The 19872-nt window shown below is 43.4% G+C and overlaps 1 protein-coding gene and 1 long non-coding RNA gene across 2 annotated transcripts in view; one reads left to right on the top strand and one right to left on the bottom strand.

Annotated features, from left to right (window-relative positions):
- The window catches only part of LOC100741992 (frequenin-1), a 48813-nt gene extending 33500 nt beyond the window's left edge, over nucleotides 1-15313 (bottom strand). The window contains exons 1-2 of the mRNA XM_003493252.4: nucleotides 15207-15313; nucleotides 11636-12185 (exon numbers count right to left, since the gene is read on the bottom strand). Coding sequence (XP_003493300.1) covers nucleotides 11636-11699 — 64 coding nt within the window. The 5' untranslated portion in view covers nucleotides 11700-12185; nucleotides 15207-15313. The remainder of the gene's footprint in view (nucleotides 1-11635; nucleotides 12186-15206) is intronic.
- The window catches only part of LOC112213715, a 33005-nt gene extending 14710 nt beyond the window's left edge, over nucleotides 1-18295 (top strand). The window contains exons 3-4 of the long non-coding RNA XR_004462646.1: nucleotides 10139-10143; nucleotides 18285-18295. This is a non-coding gene — a long non-coding RNA (uncharacterized LOC112213715). The remainder of the gene's footprint in view (nucleotides 1-10138; nucleotides 10144-18284) is intronic.
- The last annotated feature ends 1577 nt before the right edge of the window (nucleotides 18296-19872 follow it).

Consider the following 19872-nt stretch of genomic DNA (forward strand, 5'->3'; position numbering starts at 1 on the left):
GAAAAAAGAAGTTGAAAATATAGAATAAAAATTTTTCGTTTGAGGCTTTGTTTTCGAGAAAATCGACTTTGAATTTTCGATCGGTACGCGTGCACTTTATCGCGTCTCGTTATAACGGATCTCACTGTAGATCGTTGTCTCGATGGAAAAATTAAAAAAAAATTAAAAGAAAAACTTTTTATTCTATATTTTCGACTTCTTTTTTCGCGTAGAATCACTCCCTTTGCATTTGTACCACTACTTACCAACCATCCTGTATATCGCGAGAGTTGCTAATAAGAATGTGTGGGTTACGTTTGGTCGCGTTGCTGCGTTTCTTGCGCATCGCAGCCGATTAGGCAAAACACGCGCACGAGTATTGCAACTTCTTCAACGGTGATGAGAATTTTCGCCAAGTTTTCTTGCTTTTGAAAGCTTCCGATGGTTATTTGCTCCTAACCAGCGTCGCTCTCCTTCTTCTGTTTACTGTTGCACACGTTCTTCCGTATTACACGATACGTCGAAAATGTCATTCTTATTTTACTATATCTTTGTCTGTAACACAGAGAAGTCTTGGCTATTCGACTGCCGCTTAACCGAAGTTCCGTATTATCCGAGGTACTTTAGACTTTGCAAAGTTTAATATGAAAGAGCAGGAAAAATAATAAAATGTAAATAGTTAGGTAACAGTTGCTCGAACTTTCGATTAATTTTTCTAATTACACTGAAGTACGCGTACGGTATTATCGAAATGTTTTTTACAGTTTCATTGCACGATTTATTAGCAGCCAACTATCGGATTATTTGAGATGGCTTCGGAAATTGAAACTCTACTGTACCCTTTTCGCGTGAATGAACCGCGTACTTAGTTCGCCAAAGTGAACTATACGCTGTGCACAACAAACAAACAAGTCTAAAAATTACTTAATATTAATTATATTTTGCGCTAATGATTTTATTTACCGATTTCACATATTGTTTATTCAAAGCATCAAATTAAAATTATACAAAAATATAAGTAAAATTAAAAACATCAAAGATGACTAAAGATAAATAAGACGACTTGAACATGAAATTAAAAATTCATAATGCGTTTTAATATTTTTTTACAGTGTGATATCGTTCGATTATAACTTTATTTAGTCGTAACTGTTAGTGTAACTTTTTCATTAATTTTAACATCACTAAATTGGTGTATTTTATTCTATCGAATTGGCAACTAAGTGATTGTCAATACAACCTAATGACAAAATCCGCAATCACTTAGTTGCCAACCCAATATATTGTTCTTTAAAAAAGTAGAAAAAGTGATGCCAGGTAAGCAATAACTGATGATGACAACAAAAAAAAAGAAAGAAAAAAAAGGAAACGCGTTGCGAAAGTCAAAAAGGGAGATCTCCCCTTTCGGTCACGCAACGATGTTCTTCACAGAGGGGAGATCTCCCTATTCGGTTGACTAAGTGTTAAAAGGATATCGTCGAGTAATAAATTTTCGCGTTTGCGGCCAAACACCACAATAATGCGGCCATCATCGAAATGAATTTTCAGTGATTCGCTGGAATCAGAGGGACGGCGACAAAGACGAACGCGGAGCGATTGGCTTGAAATGGCACGGAAAGGAGCAAAAGCAAGCGCGTGGAACGGAAATTCGGTTGGCAGAATAAACTTTTGGTTAGCGGGAATTAGCATTCGCTCGCGTTAGTTTCCATGAGCGTAATTGCGTTGTGGTGTAGATAGAAGGAGAAGGTTGGTCTTAGGTTTCGGTGGTTGCGCTTCAGCGGAAAACCGGATGCCCTCGCTCACATGTCACACCGATCTTTGTACCACTGCACCGAATTAATGGACCGACTGTAACGTCGTTGTAACACGATTACCTGCAAGTTATGCTAGTCGCGTTCTTCGCGAACAATAAATCCTGCCACCCCATTGTTGGAGATTATCCCCATCGCGATTATTTATTTAACGATAAATGGGATAAATTCCCATTGATAATGTACGATGCTGGAACCGAAGAAGCTACGTAGAACGCGTGGCAAACCTACAGTAACAACGGGCCATTACATGTAACGGCCATTACAAAATACCGCGCAGCAAATCTCTGAAAGCATCGATGGCAACGAGGAAATCGGAGCAGGTGCGGTAAGAGTTGGCTGTATCGCATACGCGATTTATTATATTCGAGTTCACCAGGAAGGATCTGTAACGGTGTAGGAGAAAAGACCTTGTGAATCTAGACGACAGGCATAAAAATTTATAAATTGAAGGAGTGGTGGGCAAAAAGCAACGCTATCGATAAACTTATAAAGGAAAAGCAAGTCAGCGCCGATTCTCCTTGACTCGAATGATCGTAGATTGAACAAGGACACAACAGGACTGTGAGTTATTTTTCACGTTGCATGACTTGAGCCTTCAGCGACTTCCCACAGTTCTTAAAACGCGCACATTCTGCGGCGCAATTCGAGCGAGCGAAAGAGTCGTCGGTGTTCCGGTGACCATCCGTTTTTCAACCGCGTGAACAGTTTCGAAGAAAAAAAAAAAAAAATGCCGAGAGGTGGCGCAAATATTTTCGTAAATGCCGTAAACGATAGGACAGTTTGCCGGAGAGTGGTAGAAAATTTAGCATTCTGGACGAATTTATTCGTTCGATATGTCAGCGTCTCAATGCCTAGGGCAGAGGGTGGGGAGGGAAATTAAAGCGAGCGTAGCTTACTCGGTCGAATCGAAAGATCGTAATCGCGTGCAGAAGAGAAATAGGAAACGGTGAGGAAACGAGGCAGAGAGTGAGGAGGATTTGATCATGGAAAATGTCGAAAATCCGATTGCTCGAGTCAATTAAAGCCCATTAACCGGATCGAGCGTCGATTAATCGACCCGACAGTTTTGCAGTTTCGACGATGCGCGCATCCCAGCCGTGTTTCGTTAATTTGTTCCGCTCGCCTATTTACAACTCGTCCGCATCTCCTCGTTACCTCGTGCCACGGATATTTCATTTTCTCCGGGATAATTGCCATCTTACTTCCAATCGATATTCGTATAGCGAAGCGAGGAGATTGAGAACATCGTTGAATTTTCGGGTCAGCCCTCTCCATGATCGAACGATACGTGGCATCGACGACTAGAACGTTTTTCGTCGTCGTTGCTGCGTCGATCGTCGATCGATAATTCGCGCGCGTTACCGACGATGATCGGAGCGCTACGAGTTCTCGGACGTGTCGCAAGCAAAGATATTGCGCGATTTTCCTACGGTTATTGCCGTTACTGTCGTTATTTCGATATCGTGACTGTGAGAAATTTGGGCCGGGAAATTGATTGTGAACGTTACTCGAACGCGTTGCGTGTCACGGTACCCTCGAAACGGAGATTTCTGAATAAGCAATCGGCTGGTTCCGCGTGTCACGAAAACTTTCGTTCGATCGGTAAATGCGATGTCGAGACGAAGGGCGCACCGCGAAGATAAAATCTTTGCTTGGTGAATTTTAACGATTTCCTTGTGCTATATGTACAGCAGATAGCTGTATCGACGCGTGGTGTCGCGACGGAAACGGCGGATATCGAACGCTTGTGTGTGTGTGTATGTGTGTGGAGCGGCGCGTTTAATAGGACAGCCACCAACGAAACGAGGAAATGCGATTCCACGGTCCCGTATGCCCGCTAATCCCTTTGAATTTCGAGATTTCGCTTGCTCCAGCCACGGGAAATAGGACGGAGATGTTTTTCAAGAGCAGACCGCATCGAAATTCCCGCAAATTCCGATCTCGTTGATTCGTGGCGGATAAACCGAACGCTAATAACTCTGTCGATAACTTCCACCGATTCCAACTTCCATGGAATCCCATCGATAAGCTGGCAACGTTATCGTGTTACAACGATCGCTCTGTTATTTTCTCGAATTTACTTTTACACTGTCTGTCCCGCCTCGGCGACGAACGATCGACGATGCTCGACGCCAACTGTCGTGCTCCGCGTCTCGTGGATAATCTCGTCTAGCTTATACGAGAATAAATTGATCGACGATAGTAACCTTCTTACATACGCGTTAGTAAACTACAGGTCACTGGCCTAGAAATTAAACGTTGCACCAATGGACTCGTACCGCTGAAACCGATGTACACCATCGGTGAGAAAATCTCACCGGATATCATCGAACGATAATTCTCGCCAGTTTGTTCGTCTAATGAAAAGTTATGCCTCGTGCAAACGATAGATTACACGAGACTATGGCCCGAGTAACATAGATCGTATCGCGAGAGCGCTGACAGATAGAATCGGAATGAGAGGAATGGCGGAAGGGTTGCCAGCCGGGAGAAAATACGCGCAAAGCGTGACGGAGCGTGTCGGTAAGTGTGCGTGCAGCGGCCAAAGAAATAAAAAAAAAAGGAAAAAGGCGAAGCGCGGGAAGCGGAAAAGCATCGAAATCGATTGGACCTACAACGTAGAACGCGCGACGAGACACCGCGTCTAATGTCGATGATCAAACGAACGATTCCTCTTACGGTGCATTTACGCCAGGCGGACGAATCCTCGTTTACTCCGCGTTCTGGTAATTAAGTATTAAGACTTTATCTCAGAATAGAGAGAGCAAATGCGTGGATGAATGTATTATAGAAATTCTTTATTCAGGAATGTTAGGAATTAGGATTTCCAGTGGTTTCTATCCTATGTGATAATGTATTGATTTATTACAGTGGATTAAACAGAGAAACGTTGATTATTTAACTTAAACTCAATGCAGTAGTGTGATATCACAACTCTCGATTAACGACTCTTCACCCTTCACTCTGCGGCTAACTGAAGACGAGCGGCTGCGGTGCCGAAATATATTGATGGCCGTTAAGTTTTCCGACCCTTTTGACTCGTCGGCGTTTGCGCTTTATCGTCGAGATTGTCGGTACTATTGGGTTGACAACTAAGTGATTGCAGATTTTCTCATAAGGTGGCATTGACAAAGTCCGTAATCACTTAGTTGCCAACCCAATATAACAGAGACGAAAGAAGCCGCTGTAAAGAGAATCGTTGTGCCAAAAACTAAACACTAGAGGAGATGTAGAGTTTTCCTTGAAGCGAGACCCACTTCAACGTGGTAAAATTAAAAACTGAATGTGCGCACGTGTATTAGGTAATGGCTTCAGGACGTAGACGCGCGGACGTTCGCAGAGATTACTTCGAGCGTTCTTGGATGCTTCGAAAACGCTTCGACAATTCTCGTCGCGGAAAGAACGGGCGAATGATCTCGTAGCATATTCCTGCGAATGTTTCGCTGGCTTTAAACGACGTTTATCGACTATTTTGTACAATAAGGATCATCTATACGCGTGTCACCGAGCGAGATAAATTAGCGATAGAAAAACCAAGGGGGTCTAACGAACATCCCGCAGGCCATCGAAATGACAACGAAGAGAATGTTCCAGTGTCAGAAAACAGTAACGAAAATAAATCCAGTCAAATAACCTTCACGCTGTGAAAACAATCCTGCCCACAGGTGACCATAAACAATGCACAATTACAATTCCAAGCAAAAATTCAGTCAAATATTTGGACATGATTCTGGACAGAAGAATGACATGGAAACGACACATGGTAGACAAATCCAAGCAGCTTAAATTAAAATTAAACAAATTCTACTGGCTCGTTGGCAGAATAATTTACTTATAATTCTCAATGAGAATTGATTGCAAACTACTTCCAAATAAAAAAAAAGAAAAGGAGGCAGTAACAGCACGACCACCTCTGACCTGCGCTCCGGCGACATTCCTGGCGACACCCCATCCATAGGAGGCAAACCCACAGTATATAAACTCTCCTAAAATCAGCTCTCGAGATTCTATGTTCTAACATTCTTAACTGTCACTCTGTTGGATTCACGTAATAAACTCTGCCAGTATATCTAAAGTCTGACTTTTCTTCTTACCTTACTCGTGAAACGTTTAAGCTTACACGAAATCATTCGAACGACGCGAGAAAAAGACCAGTGATTTTCTTAATTTCACCATCGCCCGTGTCTCCGACGTGACACGCTTGTAGAGATAATACAATTTACTTTATTTCCACCGATTATGTGCACGTTCGTGCGGCTTAAAAATCGCGTGCAACGTTGCACATTGTTGATATCGACGATATCAGCGAAGAACAATTATCCTGCTGTATAAACGCATCGTTACATCCTTGTAACGGTAAAATGCCAGTCGACAAAATGCAGGAACCAACCGCGGATTTGTATTTTTGCGAATTGATGTACCGTGTGAAAGATGAAACACTGGCGATCCAATTACAATTAACTATCTCTATATCGTTTTGATTTTCAACGTTCTGTTTCGTTTTAATTTCCACCGTTCCCCTTCGTTAGAGCAGAGAATCGGCCACGAAATGGATAAATATTGGCTTTAGTAATATGTACACGAGTCACGGTGAATATAGCGCGGAGAAGTTGATATAACGTGGTTCTATTACCTCGTGTTGTACTTACGCGTTTCCACGTTCGAATAATCGCAATTCACACCGAGTGCGTTGAATGTTCGGGCAACTGGCAGCAACGCAGTCTTGAAAAATGCACGTTTCCATGGGTCCGAAAGAAGGCAGCGATCAGAGAGCCATTTCCTTGCGAGCCTCGATAACGATAATTCCAAACTTGTTTCGCCCGAAGGCACTCGTATTTTACGGACATTTCGAAAGGCAAGCAAACCCCAACAAATGGAACAATATTAGATTTACACTACGAAAACGGAAACCACAAATATTCAATTGAATGGCACGCACATAACACAAACAAGGCAAGTTAAATACCTAGGACTCCACTTAAACACACAACTTACACGAAAACAATATACTAAATCAATTATAGACAGAATACGGATAAAATGTACTGACCAACTAATCGAGGCTCTAAACTGAGCATAGAAAATAAACTAAAAATCTAGAAAACGATAGTAAAACCAATTTGGACGTACGGAATGCCACTATGGGGGACAGCAGCAATGGGCCACATAAGTAAACTAGAGGCGCTACAATCGAAGATACTAAGAACAATAGTCAACGCCCCATGGTATGCAGAACCGAGGATATACGCAAAGACTTAAAAATACCAACGGTCAAGAAGAAACCGACAGGTACGCGGAAAAATATAAGGAAAGAACGGCAACACATCCAAACCAGCTGGTTGCTGAAGCGAGCAAATCTCTCATAGAAAGAAGACTAAAAAGAAAACACACTACTAGCCTCACTAAAGAAATAAAATAGTCAAGCTCGAAGACGTATTCCGTTGGAGGTAGCCATCCACGCGTTATTTAGCAATTAAACCATAAAAATTTACCGAATGTCCAACTGGACAAATTGTAAAGTACAAATTAAATAATAATAAAAAAAAAATTTCGTAAGGATCATAGCGGCTCATGGCTGTAGAAAAAGTTGAAACGAAAATTCAAATCTGCGAGAGACTCATATTATCGTGCCTTTGAATACTAATCAAACTAAATTGTTTGGTTTGCAAGATAAATGAACTCTGGACAGATTGTTATTACCGTATATCGATATAAATTTATGAACGTGCTACCTATGAGCAATTAGTATTATTATTCTTTCTTCGATTAGTATAGTGGCATTGAGCGAGCGACGATTATAATTGGCATACACTATCTCTTGTACTTATACTGATTTTAATACATCGGATTATTACGAATTCGTCCACTCGTTTCTTTATTAAACAAATCTACACGTTATAACGAGCTCAGGATCGAACAATACTAAACTAAAGGAAAGTTTGAGGCAATTCGTGGCGATAACGAAGTCGTAAAAACGGCGCTGATAGATAACGTTCTCGTTAATGGCGAACGATAATTACGTCGCGGCAACGTTCGTAAATCAATTTACGTTTCGTAGACGCAAGAAAAGAAAGCAGCTAACTTGATTTCGTGCGGGGATGCGTATCGAAGCTTCGATGTGCAAAAATTGATAAACCATGCGATACACTGCGACATTAATTACGCGCCGCGATCTACCGACCAAGATAATTGTACGAGCAACATTCTATCAGATGGACGTTTATCGTGAAATCGTGCGATAAATTCCTATCACGTAACCGATTCTACGAATCTTCTTGTTCTCGACGTATGGGGCATCATCCATCAATCAGAACGGTTCTGTTTTTCTTCCAGCTCGCTCGTTCGATTTTATACTTTTACGCTTATTTCCACGTTTTAGTTTTCCAACGAATCACCGAAAATACATTGCGACCTGTTCAGTGGACCGATCGGTTTATCGCGACGCCGTTTTCCATTCGAAACGTCGATATTTCTAACGACACTTGAACGAAAGTAGACGACTTTTAGTGGCGACAACATTCTGGGCCAACGGTATCGATTTTTGTAACGGTGCCGTTAACAGCACCTTTTCTTTTCGAAAGTTTCCCGGACTCGCGTTGCGCGATGGTACACGCTCCAGATTGATGAAATCTTACGAGAACGCTATTTACCGAGCCAGCATGTTCTACCTCGATACTCGCACTCGTAGTTCACGAGTTGCTTAACCGTTTCAGTCGCAGGGGTGTTTGAAAAAACAGGGACGAAAAATTGCAAACAGCGCGATAGCGCTTGTCTTAATCGATTGCGAAGAGAAACAAGCGGTGCAACAGCGCTCGTCATATTCGTTATTTCTATGAAATACATCTATGTTATTATACAGGGTAGTTGGTAACTGGTGGTACAAGCGAAAAGGGGGTGATTCTACGCGAAAAAAGAAGTCGAAAATATAAAATAAAAATTTTTTTTTTTTAATTTTCGAGACAACGATCTATAGTGAGATCCGTTATAACGTACCGCACGCGTACCGAGCGAAAATTCAAAGTCGATTTTCTCGAAAACAAAGCCTCAAACAAGAAATTTTTATTCTATATTTTCAACTTCTTTTTTCGCGTAGAATCACCCCCTTTCCGTTTGTACCACCAGTTACCAACCACCCTGTATATGCATACTATCAGTTTATAAATTTTTCGAGTTTTATGCGATAAAAATTATTGAGAAGATAACAATGAAACACAAAATACCGCGAGTCGTCCACAGCGTTCAAATGTACTCGCACTTTTTCACATAAAATCTAAACAGCGCGATCGCACTGCTTGTGATTCAAACGGTTCAAACACTTTAACTGCCACCCCGAAATCAGATGTTTCGCTCAGGACGCCACGAGAGTACTTTTATTATTCAAAGCATATAATGGCACAATAATAATAAATTGATGATGTAAGACAACATTCTTGCCCAATGAACCGTTTATCTTATTGGTGGCCACGGGTGACCACCGTGGCGCCTTGGTAACTTTTGATAGCGACATATTATAACATACATATTTCAACAAACCATTCGCATTCGTTATTTCGTCGTAAGCAAAATGTGCAGAATATAGTGTTGAAACGTGTAGAAGATATTAGTGAACGGCATTATGATTATTTTTATGATTTCGATGAAACATTCGGCTGAAATGGTAGAGGTCCGCAAAAAAGATTATGTTTCTGATAAAGCAATGGTAGTGGCAGATTACAATAGAGGAAAATGTGCTGTAGATTTATCAGATCGAACGATAGCATATTCCACACTACATAGAAGAACCCTCGAGTGGTATATAAAATTAGCTTTAGAGTTATTATTAAATACATCAATTTCAAACGCGATGATACTCTATAAACAAGCAAGAAAAACAAAAATCAAGGTATCAGATTTTAGAATGGCACGCGCAACGCACCTTACACAGTGCCGTTCACCAGAGCCGTCAAATATATTTATTCGACAAAGATCGCGACACGAAACGCAGAAGAAAGAAGGGAAAGCGTACCTGGCACGAAAATTTTGCAGAGAGTGCTATAAAAAAATGTTAAACAGTTAGGATGAAAAATTGCTAAGAATCGGACCGAAAAGGTGACCATCTATCGTCCAGATTGTATTGACGAGCCACATTTATGTTTAAAGTGTTTCGACACAGTGCACCGTTAGATGCAACATTTGTTCTCATTTTTTTTATCGATGTTCTAATAAAAACGTTTAATCGTTCAATAGGGCACTTTTTATTTCAAAGTATATTCTATTTATCGGTTATATTCAAAATGCCCTAATTGTCAATTTCCATTCAATTTCTGCAATTGTAAGAAGTTCAAGCCACCGTGGCGTCACAGAAGAAACCGTGGCCGGTCAAATATGACCAACGTGGCATTCAAAGTGTTGATAATTTAAAAAAAAAGCGCGATATACGCGAGCAAACCGGAGAAGGAGAAGATCGTGTGGTATCTATTACGAACGAACCCAACTAGGGACGTTGTCTCGGTAACAATAAGAAAGCTGACGTTGGATTTTCACGTCCACGGTATATACGTGAAATTCGTCGTCGCTAGATTACGTCTCTGTCATAGTCCTGATACGTAGTGGTATTTCCGCGATCATCCTATCCGCAAAATTATTCCATCCTCCTAAATATTATTATATCAAGGATAGCTTACACTGTAATCCTACAATATTGATAATAATATAATAATAATAATACCTATGCTGTTAAATCGTAATCGCGATTGTTTCTCTCATGAGTGCGCCCACGAGTGTTTTATTTGGATATTCCATCGCCAAGAAGATTTCTTCGCCTCGTAAAAATACAATTTAACGACCGGACCAGACCAGTTAAAACTTTAATCGCTGAACAAACGTCGAAACTTTCGATCTCATCGATAATTTATATTGTGTATTTTTTTTATGAGGAAGGGGGAATGAAAGTAAAGCGAAAGCTTCGCAAACGAACTCTAGGCATTTAATCACGTGCATCTTATCGTTGTCCCTTTCGAAATACGATTTCTTCGATCGAAATTATCTCCGATCTCGGATCATTAAATGGAACGCGACACCAACAGTCTGATCGTTCTCATTGTCCGCTGATAATTCCAACGGAGCAGCGAAACTTCCATCAAGGATTTCCTTTATTCAGAGGTCGTCCTTGCATCGGCAGGCCAATTTACATATCTATTCTAACGTTGTTGATCGTCGTTGATTGAAAGCTCGTTGCGATCAACGAACCTCCATTCTTTGATCGCTCGTTTTATTAAGATTCCTTAACGATCTAGCAGAGAACGCTTCTTAACGATTTAAGTGAACCCGTACTTTGACGAAAAAACGTTTCGCCGATGAAACGACTGTTTCCCGAAGATATAAGGATTTGTCGATTCCGTGACTTTTCATTTTTCCGATAATCGCTACCCGCTTAAACGGCATCAAACGAAAGCATTGCAGAAAGATCTCGGCTTCCAGCAACGTAGAATTATTAAATCATCAAATTATGAAAAATACGTAGATCTAAGCTAGCGAGTTGTTCGTAACTCCAAGAACAGCGCGAGTGACTCGGTACGAATGACGTTCAGATCCGATAAATCGTCGTTTCCTCCGGCGATGAAACGTCGCGTTTCTCGTTAAACAGGTGGATACGTGGCGTGGCGTCGCTAGAAAGGGCTGCGGCTGTCAACTGGGCGGCGTGCTCGGGGCGTGTAAATATGCAAAGGATGCGACGTCGAAAGAGAAACGACGTGGCGGAAACGAAACGTTGAAGGGGGAACTGTGACGGGTAATTTTGTAAAAAGCATGATATAAGCGGCTACAGTCTGTCTTTGCAAGGAAAAAGTAACAACGATACTCACAATACGTGTCATTGGTGAGTCGATCGATGGTATCCTGTTTCAGCTTGCTGTTCTTCTTCCCCATGTTTCTCCACAGACTTCTTTCGCTTCGCGACGATCAACCTTGCTCGCGCTGTAGCTTTCTAATTTTCCTCTGTATCTTCCAACACCGAAACCGTCTCACCGCCCGTTTTGCATCTTTCGCGTTGTTCGAAGGTCAACCGGCCGAGTTTATTCCAAAATAATTTAAACGTGTCTATAGAAAGGAAAGAAAGCGCGAGAATGTCTGTCCCTTTGTCCACTTTCTCTTTTGCGGATCAGGCAACCAACGGTCTCGTGGGAAATCCTCCACGTTGTCTCAAGGTCGCTTCGAGTTTGCCGGCTCGCGTTCGTCCGCGAGATTTTTCTCTTTGAAAATGTAGCAGCTGATAGTCGCTCAGATTCGTTCGCAAGCGAACACCACGGACGAAACTCTGTTCCGCGTTGAAAGGCTCCTGATTCCGGATTCACCTGGTTTATATTCGGTTTATAGCCGAAGGAACTCGCGCGTCACACCAGCTCCAGTAGATGTCTGGAAAAGTCGGTTTTCGTTGGTAGCGTTGCAGACAATGGTTCGATGCGATATCGTTCTACATATTCGTTTTTCTTCCGCCGCGCCGCGCCGTCGCATCTCTTCGAAGCTAGACGCGAATCGCCAGGGACTCCTACGTTCGTCCTTGAAAAATTTACTTTGCGGACAAAACAGAGCAGACCAGCCGAGAGCGAAATGGATTTCTGCTCCTTTCGCGTCGCGTCGGGACAACCGGCGAGTGGATTTTCTTTTCAATTACAACGAGCTTTCGAGAATTTATATACCGATCGAAATGTTAGGAAATCCGCGAACTTGTTAACCTACTCGTTAGAGGAAATATCAGGTCGCGTTTCGAGGCTTTTTTTCTCTCGCAGATCGTCGAAAATACGTACGTGACCCAGAAATGGCGATGAAAATAGGAAAATGGTTTTTAAACTGCTTGGACGAAGTATAGCGAGAAGATCTTCGTTTAACACTCCGATGAAATCACTGTGCCTGGTGCAAGGAGAAAGTACGTGTTGAAAGTGGAATGATCTGAGCGGCTGTTTATAGTCGCAAGTCGTATGAAACGATAGGAAAAATAGCGAGAAACGATTGCGGTTGTTAAACGACGTTCACGATCATTTGCGAATCGAACGAAACGATTAAATCGCACGGCGATCGTTTAATACGTTCGGTAGATCGTCGACCCGATCGTCGCATCGTTCCAAGATTCTACGCAGGAATTTTCCCTTTTTCTGTTCGTTCGAGAAGCATCGAGCAGATGAATTTCGATTGAAGTTCATCGAATCGGCAAATGCGTTCCGTCGAGCAACGTAATTCCCAACTTGATGCGACAACAGCTCGCGCACAGACTGTTGTTTTCCTATTCGCTTTCCGTTATTGCGTTATCCTATCTGAGAATAATTGCTTCGTTGTTTGTTGCATTATTCACCAACGTTTCCTTAGGTAAAGGATAACAGACTTACGACGTTACGTAAGATATAATCCCCGGATAATTTGCATGATTCGACTAACGATCGATCTATTTCCAGTCATCGATACCGCAATCTCGACGAAGAAGAAAAAGTGTTGCTCGACACAGGTTGTTCGTGATCGCGGAACACGATGTTTCGCCGTATCGTGACAACTAGGCGCCACCGTGTCCATGTAAACGCTAGGAAACGTTTTCAGAAGCGAGCATGCTTCTTGCCACGCTTATCGAGTTTCGCGAGAAGGTTTAAAGTATAGCCGTGCCGCCTTCAATTATTCACCTCAACCTGCAGGGTCAACCAAGACCCGCCGACTACCCTTGGCCTCGGCTCACACCGTCATGTGGTCGCGAACAACACTCGGAATGCGCGTTTTTCTCCCGTTTCCTACACTTCACTCGCTTATCGCGAAGCATCGGGAAACCGAAAGCATCGAGACGCCGATTTTCGTGTCACGTCGCTCTATGCGAAGTCGTAACTTTCGATTTTGTTAGAAAGTAAATGAGAAATGAGGAGATCGAAGTGTATTATTCGAGCAAACATTAGAAAACGGAGGTCGACGTTGGATGAACGCGCCAGTCCAACGAAATAAACGAAGGCTTCGCGTATCACGAGCAAAGCCCATTCATATCGGAAAATGAATTTTCCTTTCGATGAAAGCGTAACGATACTCTTGCGAGGAAGAAATCCGATTATCGGACAACAGCGTGGCGTCTACGGTTCGTAGTTTATCGTTAAATTTTCGAATCTCTATCAAGTGCGCGACTAATTTCCTTAAGCGCGGACGAGATATCTCGCGGGCTGCTTCTCCGACGCGATATATCTTTGCAAAGAATCGATGGTAATACGATCGCCGACCAACTATTCGCCTGGAATTTAAACGGCAGAATTTTCTGGCCACTGTGGATCGTAAAAGTTATATTTGCATACGAGTGGCATCCGGCGTGCGAAGGGTCGCACGGTTACGATGCAAAAAACCAGTCGCAGACGCGTTAGGAAAATTAAATTGGCCGAGGGGACGACTGATCGAAGAGAAGGAACGTGCGCGAAGAAAATGGGAAAAAAGATAAATTGATAAATTGGAACGATCCGGCACCGGGACTGCAGCGTTATCGAATCACCGTGTATTGCCAGAAGTAGCCGACGCGACGTTAGCTGCGCGCTCTCCACGCATTGTTTCGGCCACGTCGTTGTGCTGCGAGTTTCGCCGATATCGCCGACTAATTTTAATCGATGCGTATCGAGTATCGCATTTCATCTAATGAGATGACCAGCGGAGAAGAGAAGAACGCGGTTCATCGCATTCGCAGTTGGTTGCTGTCGAAACCACAGCACGAAGAATCTGACAGACACCAAGGATCTTTCGTTTTTGTTAAAAGCTCGATTGTCATTGTTGCACGATGATCGTTTACGACGTATAACGCGCGTATAATCTAACGAAAAGAGTATTCTTGCGCCGATCATACCGATCTATCGAAAACGAGGTCCGTCGCGCACCATCGTCGCTGGAAACTGCGGTGCAAGACGCGAAATTACTATACGCGTACTAGCGCATTTGCGATACCGAGCGCGAGAAACTAAACGATCCCTCGTTCGAAGAAGTTTCGAAGAACAGACTGTGTCAGTCGGACAAGCTGTCGCAGAGAAGACAGAGATAAAAACGAAGGAGAGGCAATTGGAAGTTTGCTGAACGTTTTCCCGCAGGAAGAGAGAAAGAGAGCGCAAAGAGGACAACGCGTATATGATCGAAGTGGAAACTCGCGTGGAAAGACGAACAAGTGGCAGGTTAACGAAAAGGCTGGCAGCCGCACAGGTGCTGGCCGGTGAAGGAGGCGTTGCGGAGATTTAACTGGTCGCAGCACTGGGTCCGTTCCATTTCGCGTATCTGGTCTCTCGTGCAACGAATCGAGAAATCGATCGACGCGGTTGATCGTCGGTGGCACGAGCGGACCACGATTTCCCTGGCGATTCCACGTACGGCAGGCTCGTGGATGCACGCGAGGTTCGACGGAAGCCTCCAAGTTAGCGGTTTTCATTCATGAATTCTCACCGCTGTGATGAAACGATCGGTGGAAAAACGCGGACCAGTGACGTCATAGCGTCGCGGTGCCTGGCGTCAGACTGGCTCGCCGATGGCATTACGTACCAGTGCGTTGCTACTGATTCGCGCAAGCGCGAGCCACCGCTCAGACCGGAGAATTCTCCATGTTCCTCTCTTTCTTTCCTTCCGAGCTGCTCCGTTCGTTCCATCTCGTTTCATTTTCCATCTCGTTCCCCTCGCAACCCTTCGCGCTGCTCCCACTTCCTTCCACATCTCCTTCTCCGACTCCACTCTTCCTCTCTTCCTCTCCTTCTCATCCCAGATATACCACCTTCACTCTTTGCTTTCATTTCTCTAGCCACGATAGAATATCGCGAGATCTGTTCACCTCTCTGTATTCCTTCTCCTCCCTCCTGCTCCCTTTCCTCTCGTCTGTCGCTGTATTTTCGTCTTTCTTTTCACTCGCGGTCGAAATACCGTCGTCGTTTATCGCGAAACACTTCGCTTTCTTATCTTCCGTCTAATCTACGATTTTCCACTGTCAAGTCCAGTCAAACGTTGCGTCTATCCGAATCCGCAGATATTTCATCTCGTCTGTCGCTCTGCTTCTATCTGTCCGATTTTTCTTCTATTTATTCGATTGGCAACTAAGTGATTGCGGGTTTTGTCATTAGGTGGTATTGACAAAATCCGCAATCACTTAGTTGCCAACCCAATAGATCCAATTAAGCATGTAAATTCTATAAATACAACGGTGTATCGATACTTCTAGCAAATGTACGTTTATCGAAATCGTTTGCAACTCTCGTTATATCGATACTTGCGTTGCTGGCTCGAGTATTTTTCCTTATCGGCCGAACGATGTTTCAATCGAGCAGCGAATGCACCGTCTATCTTGTTTCCTGTTTCGTAAACGGATAATCGAATGTAGCGCGCGCGTTTCGCTGGTTTCTTTGAAACGAACCTTTGCCTGTAACCTTGTGGCGGAATAGTTAACGTAGTTTCCACGTCTTGTGCGTACACGGGCGGCGAGAAAATTTGACGGCACATTTGGAATTCCGTGGTTGGTACACGAGAAACGGCATTGATAAAAATACCGCGTATTTCTGTCGGTGGCGACACCGAACGAATGATTTATTCGCACGGTGTGCTCACACCGAACTCACGTTACCAGCCGAATTGATTTTTCCCATTTTACGTTCAATGGATTTTCGCTGTTCGCGTTCGGTTATTCTAACGACAGCAAATCTGTTTGCGTTAAAGCGGCAAGATTCGCTTTATCGCGGTGAAGGAAACGACGCCAACAGTTGCTAGAAAATCCGGCCCTGCTTTAACCATATGCAAATTACGGCCGCGCAGCAAGATGAAAGATTTTCGAGTCGATGAACGATCAAGTAGCGCGATCGATATCGCGTCAGACTCGAGTCGCCACGTGTTCCACTTTCATACGCTTTTTCTATTTTGCACGCTCTTCGCGCACTCGCATTGCAGTGTCGCTCGACGCGAATGTACGCGTGACGATAAATAAATAAATGAATTAATTAACACGTTGGCTAAGTAATTCGGCTAAGTTCCACGCGGGGTCCAAATCCGATCGTATTCCGAGGGATCTCATGGCAGATATCTCAGATCTTTCATTTAGTCGAGAAGCGTACTTCTTGTGAGACGCACATCGGTGATTTTTTCATCCTCAAAATGCTCAGTAGACAGCGTGAAAATATATTTGATAGTGAGAAGAGTAGTATAGAATAATGGAAAAACTGGTATCGACAGAAGCGACCAGATGGTCTCGTATGTCACTACGATACGGAAAAGTATCAAGTGGTATCCGAAATTAGCACTACATTTCCTCTTAGGAACAACTATAGTAAATGCTCGCATTGTGTACCAAACAGTCGCAAACAAAAAAATACGGATAAGAAAATTTCGGGAAATTCTCGTTTCCGAATGGTCGAATGTGTCATGAAAAAATACCGCGCCCGACAACCATCGCAAGAAAACGAGGAAGGTGCCCCGCCATCTGGAGATTCGTAAGAATCAGCAGGACAAGCCTATAAGAAGGATGTGCACCCTATGTTACGAGAAGAAGAGGCAAACTGTCGCACGTCAAGAGGCGAGAAGAAACGTAAAAAAGCCCGAAACATATTGTTCGAAGTGTCCAAAATCACCCGAAACGTGTTTGGAATGTTTTAACGAATACCATGCGACATAGCATAATGTAATATTTCATCCAGAATATAGATTGATAAAAAGTATGGTACAATGTGTTTTTGATATTTTTATGTTGTATGTCCTATATTTAATTAACTCGAACAAAAAGAGCGTCACCCGTATTTGGGTTACGAGCCCCCACGGAAAGATGCCCGTCACATAAATATGGGTGACGTGGCGACCAACGTGTCGACGACCAACATGTCGCGTCGAAATTTTCCTTCTGCATTGCGTCGTCTCCTTCCATCGCGTGTATTCCTTGTTTCTCGAAAGGATATCGAAAAGATATTGCGAAAAAAACATCGTGACGAGCGTAGCTTCTTTCGGTAAATAAGAACGACGATATAGTAGAACATACGGACATACAACAAGAGCACGCGAGTTCCTGATGCATTTTCCCGTGTTCGATGAATTAGTAACGAGGAATAATTAGCGTCGCGCGTGTTCTATCTTACAAATTACGATGTCTGTCCAGTTGTTCGTAGTTTACCACGAAATCGTTACCTACGGTGTATTGCTACTCATCGCTGCCGATGACTCACATCGGCAACTTTTTCAACGGTTGATTGTGATTATGGAGTGCGTTCGACCCTCGCCAAATGGAAAAGGGAAACGTGCTTCATTTTTTATCGCCGCTGTAAATGCTTAAACTGGCACGCGAGCGCGATCGATTGCTTGGACGAAGCGACGAAAAATTCGATTTGGTGTTATTTATCAGTACTCGGACCCTTTGGTATAGGAAGATATAACGTGAGAGGAAAGAACCCGATATATTCGCGTGTGAAAAAGGCAGAACAGTATAGTCTAGCGAGGATAAACTACTAATAAATAGTAACACGTGCGTGGTAAAAAGTGTTTCAAGGACTCGACCAAGAGATCGACCAAATGGAACAGAGTTAACGTGCTTAGAGATTCGATTAAAATATTCGGTGTGTCACGCGTTGCTGTTTCAATTTCTATGTCGGAGCTTGCAGAAAAATATCCATCTTGTGAATTCGATTGCGGATAAACCAGACGGTCTGGTTGCGAGTAAAAGCCGTAATTAGCCGCAAAAGGAAAAGCAAGTGTACGGGGTAAGATAGAAGAGGCCAAAGGAAGAACACGGTGAAGTTGGATAGCGGCAATTGTGGTGCGCACGATTTAAAGAAATACACGTGGCGATTGCATTTCCTTGCGGTAACGTAACCTAGCTCTGACGTAACGTGGACGTAACGCTATTCGCACGCAATAAAATTCGCTGGAAAGGCAAAAATTTGCTGTTTCACGCGATGCCTGTCGTTATCGACGTTATCGAGGAAATTACGAGCGAAGGAACACACAAGCTTGTTCGTTCTTCCCAGCAGACAGTTAGACGCGGTGTCCGCGGAAAATTACGTCTTTCGTCGTTGCATTTAAACTTGCGTTGCTCGCTGCGCTCGTAACCACCGCGTGCTTGTCTCAAGCACAGGCCGAGAGTCGTTGAAACGTTGTGCAAACGACGTCGACTCGCCGGCGACCATGTTCCACGGATTTTCTAACGAGCTTTCAACGATATCTCCGATGGAAAGGCATCGCGCGCTCTCCGCTCAAATTCCAACGAGACTGTCGCCTTAAAAGAAACGTACTTTCCTGTGTTCCGATGGTTCTAATCGGACTCGGCTCGAGGTTTCCGCTGCAGCGTTTTTCCCCCAAAAAGCTGAAGCGATTCCTACCGTCTGCTCTGAACTTTCAACGAACGTCTAAACGACTGAAAATCGAGCGGACAAGACTGCGATCCAGGGTCGTAACAGGCGACCAATTTGGCCTCCATCCTCGCAAGTACGGAACACTGCTAACTCCGAGTACGTGCTTGCACTCGAACGTTTTGCAGTTTAATCTTCCTCGACGAGTTGGGGATAGTAACGATCGTTATCCGTCGACGCGATCGAATCACGCGAGTCTTAAACGTTGCGAGTATCGTAAACGTTTGTTAGCGGGAAACAGCCTTCAGTACGTTAAATACGAAGAACACGGGACGAACAGAGCAGTCGGAGAACGAAGATAATAAAACGAGATAAAGAAACTAATATTTGACGAAGCTAATTGTCTTACTATAATTAACAACCGCTAGCGATGGCTCGCTTCGAGGATGTTACACGACGAATGGAAAATATCAATTGCATTATCATGTTGACTGATATACACATTCGGTTAATAGGATTAAATTCCCCCTAAGAGGTACCGTATTGTTGCACAGAAACCACGAATGGGATTTACAGACTCTACAAGGAGCATAGATTCCAAACGATTCGACAATTCCCGCATAATTTATGGCATCGCTTAAGATACTACGAACGAAACAATGGCACACCACATGCGACGTCTCGTTCGTTCGTAGTATCTTGAGCGATGCTATATTTAAATTAAAATGTCGCGAATGTAACGTAGGGGTCCGATACTTCTTTATCCTTAACGTATGTACTTATTTACGTATATCTGTCGGAAA

This window comes from Bombus impatiens, unplaced genomic scaffold, assembly GCF_000188095.3.
Source record: "Bombus impatiens unplaced genomic scaffold, BIMP_2.2 scf_1068, whole genome shotgun sequence".
Lineage (NCBI taxonomy): Eukaryota > Metazoa > Arthropoda > Insecta > Hymenoptera > Apidae > Bombus > Bombus impatiens.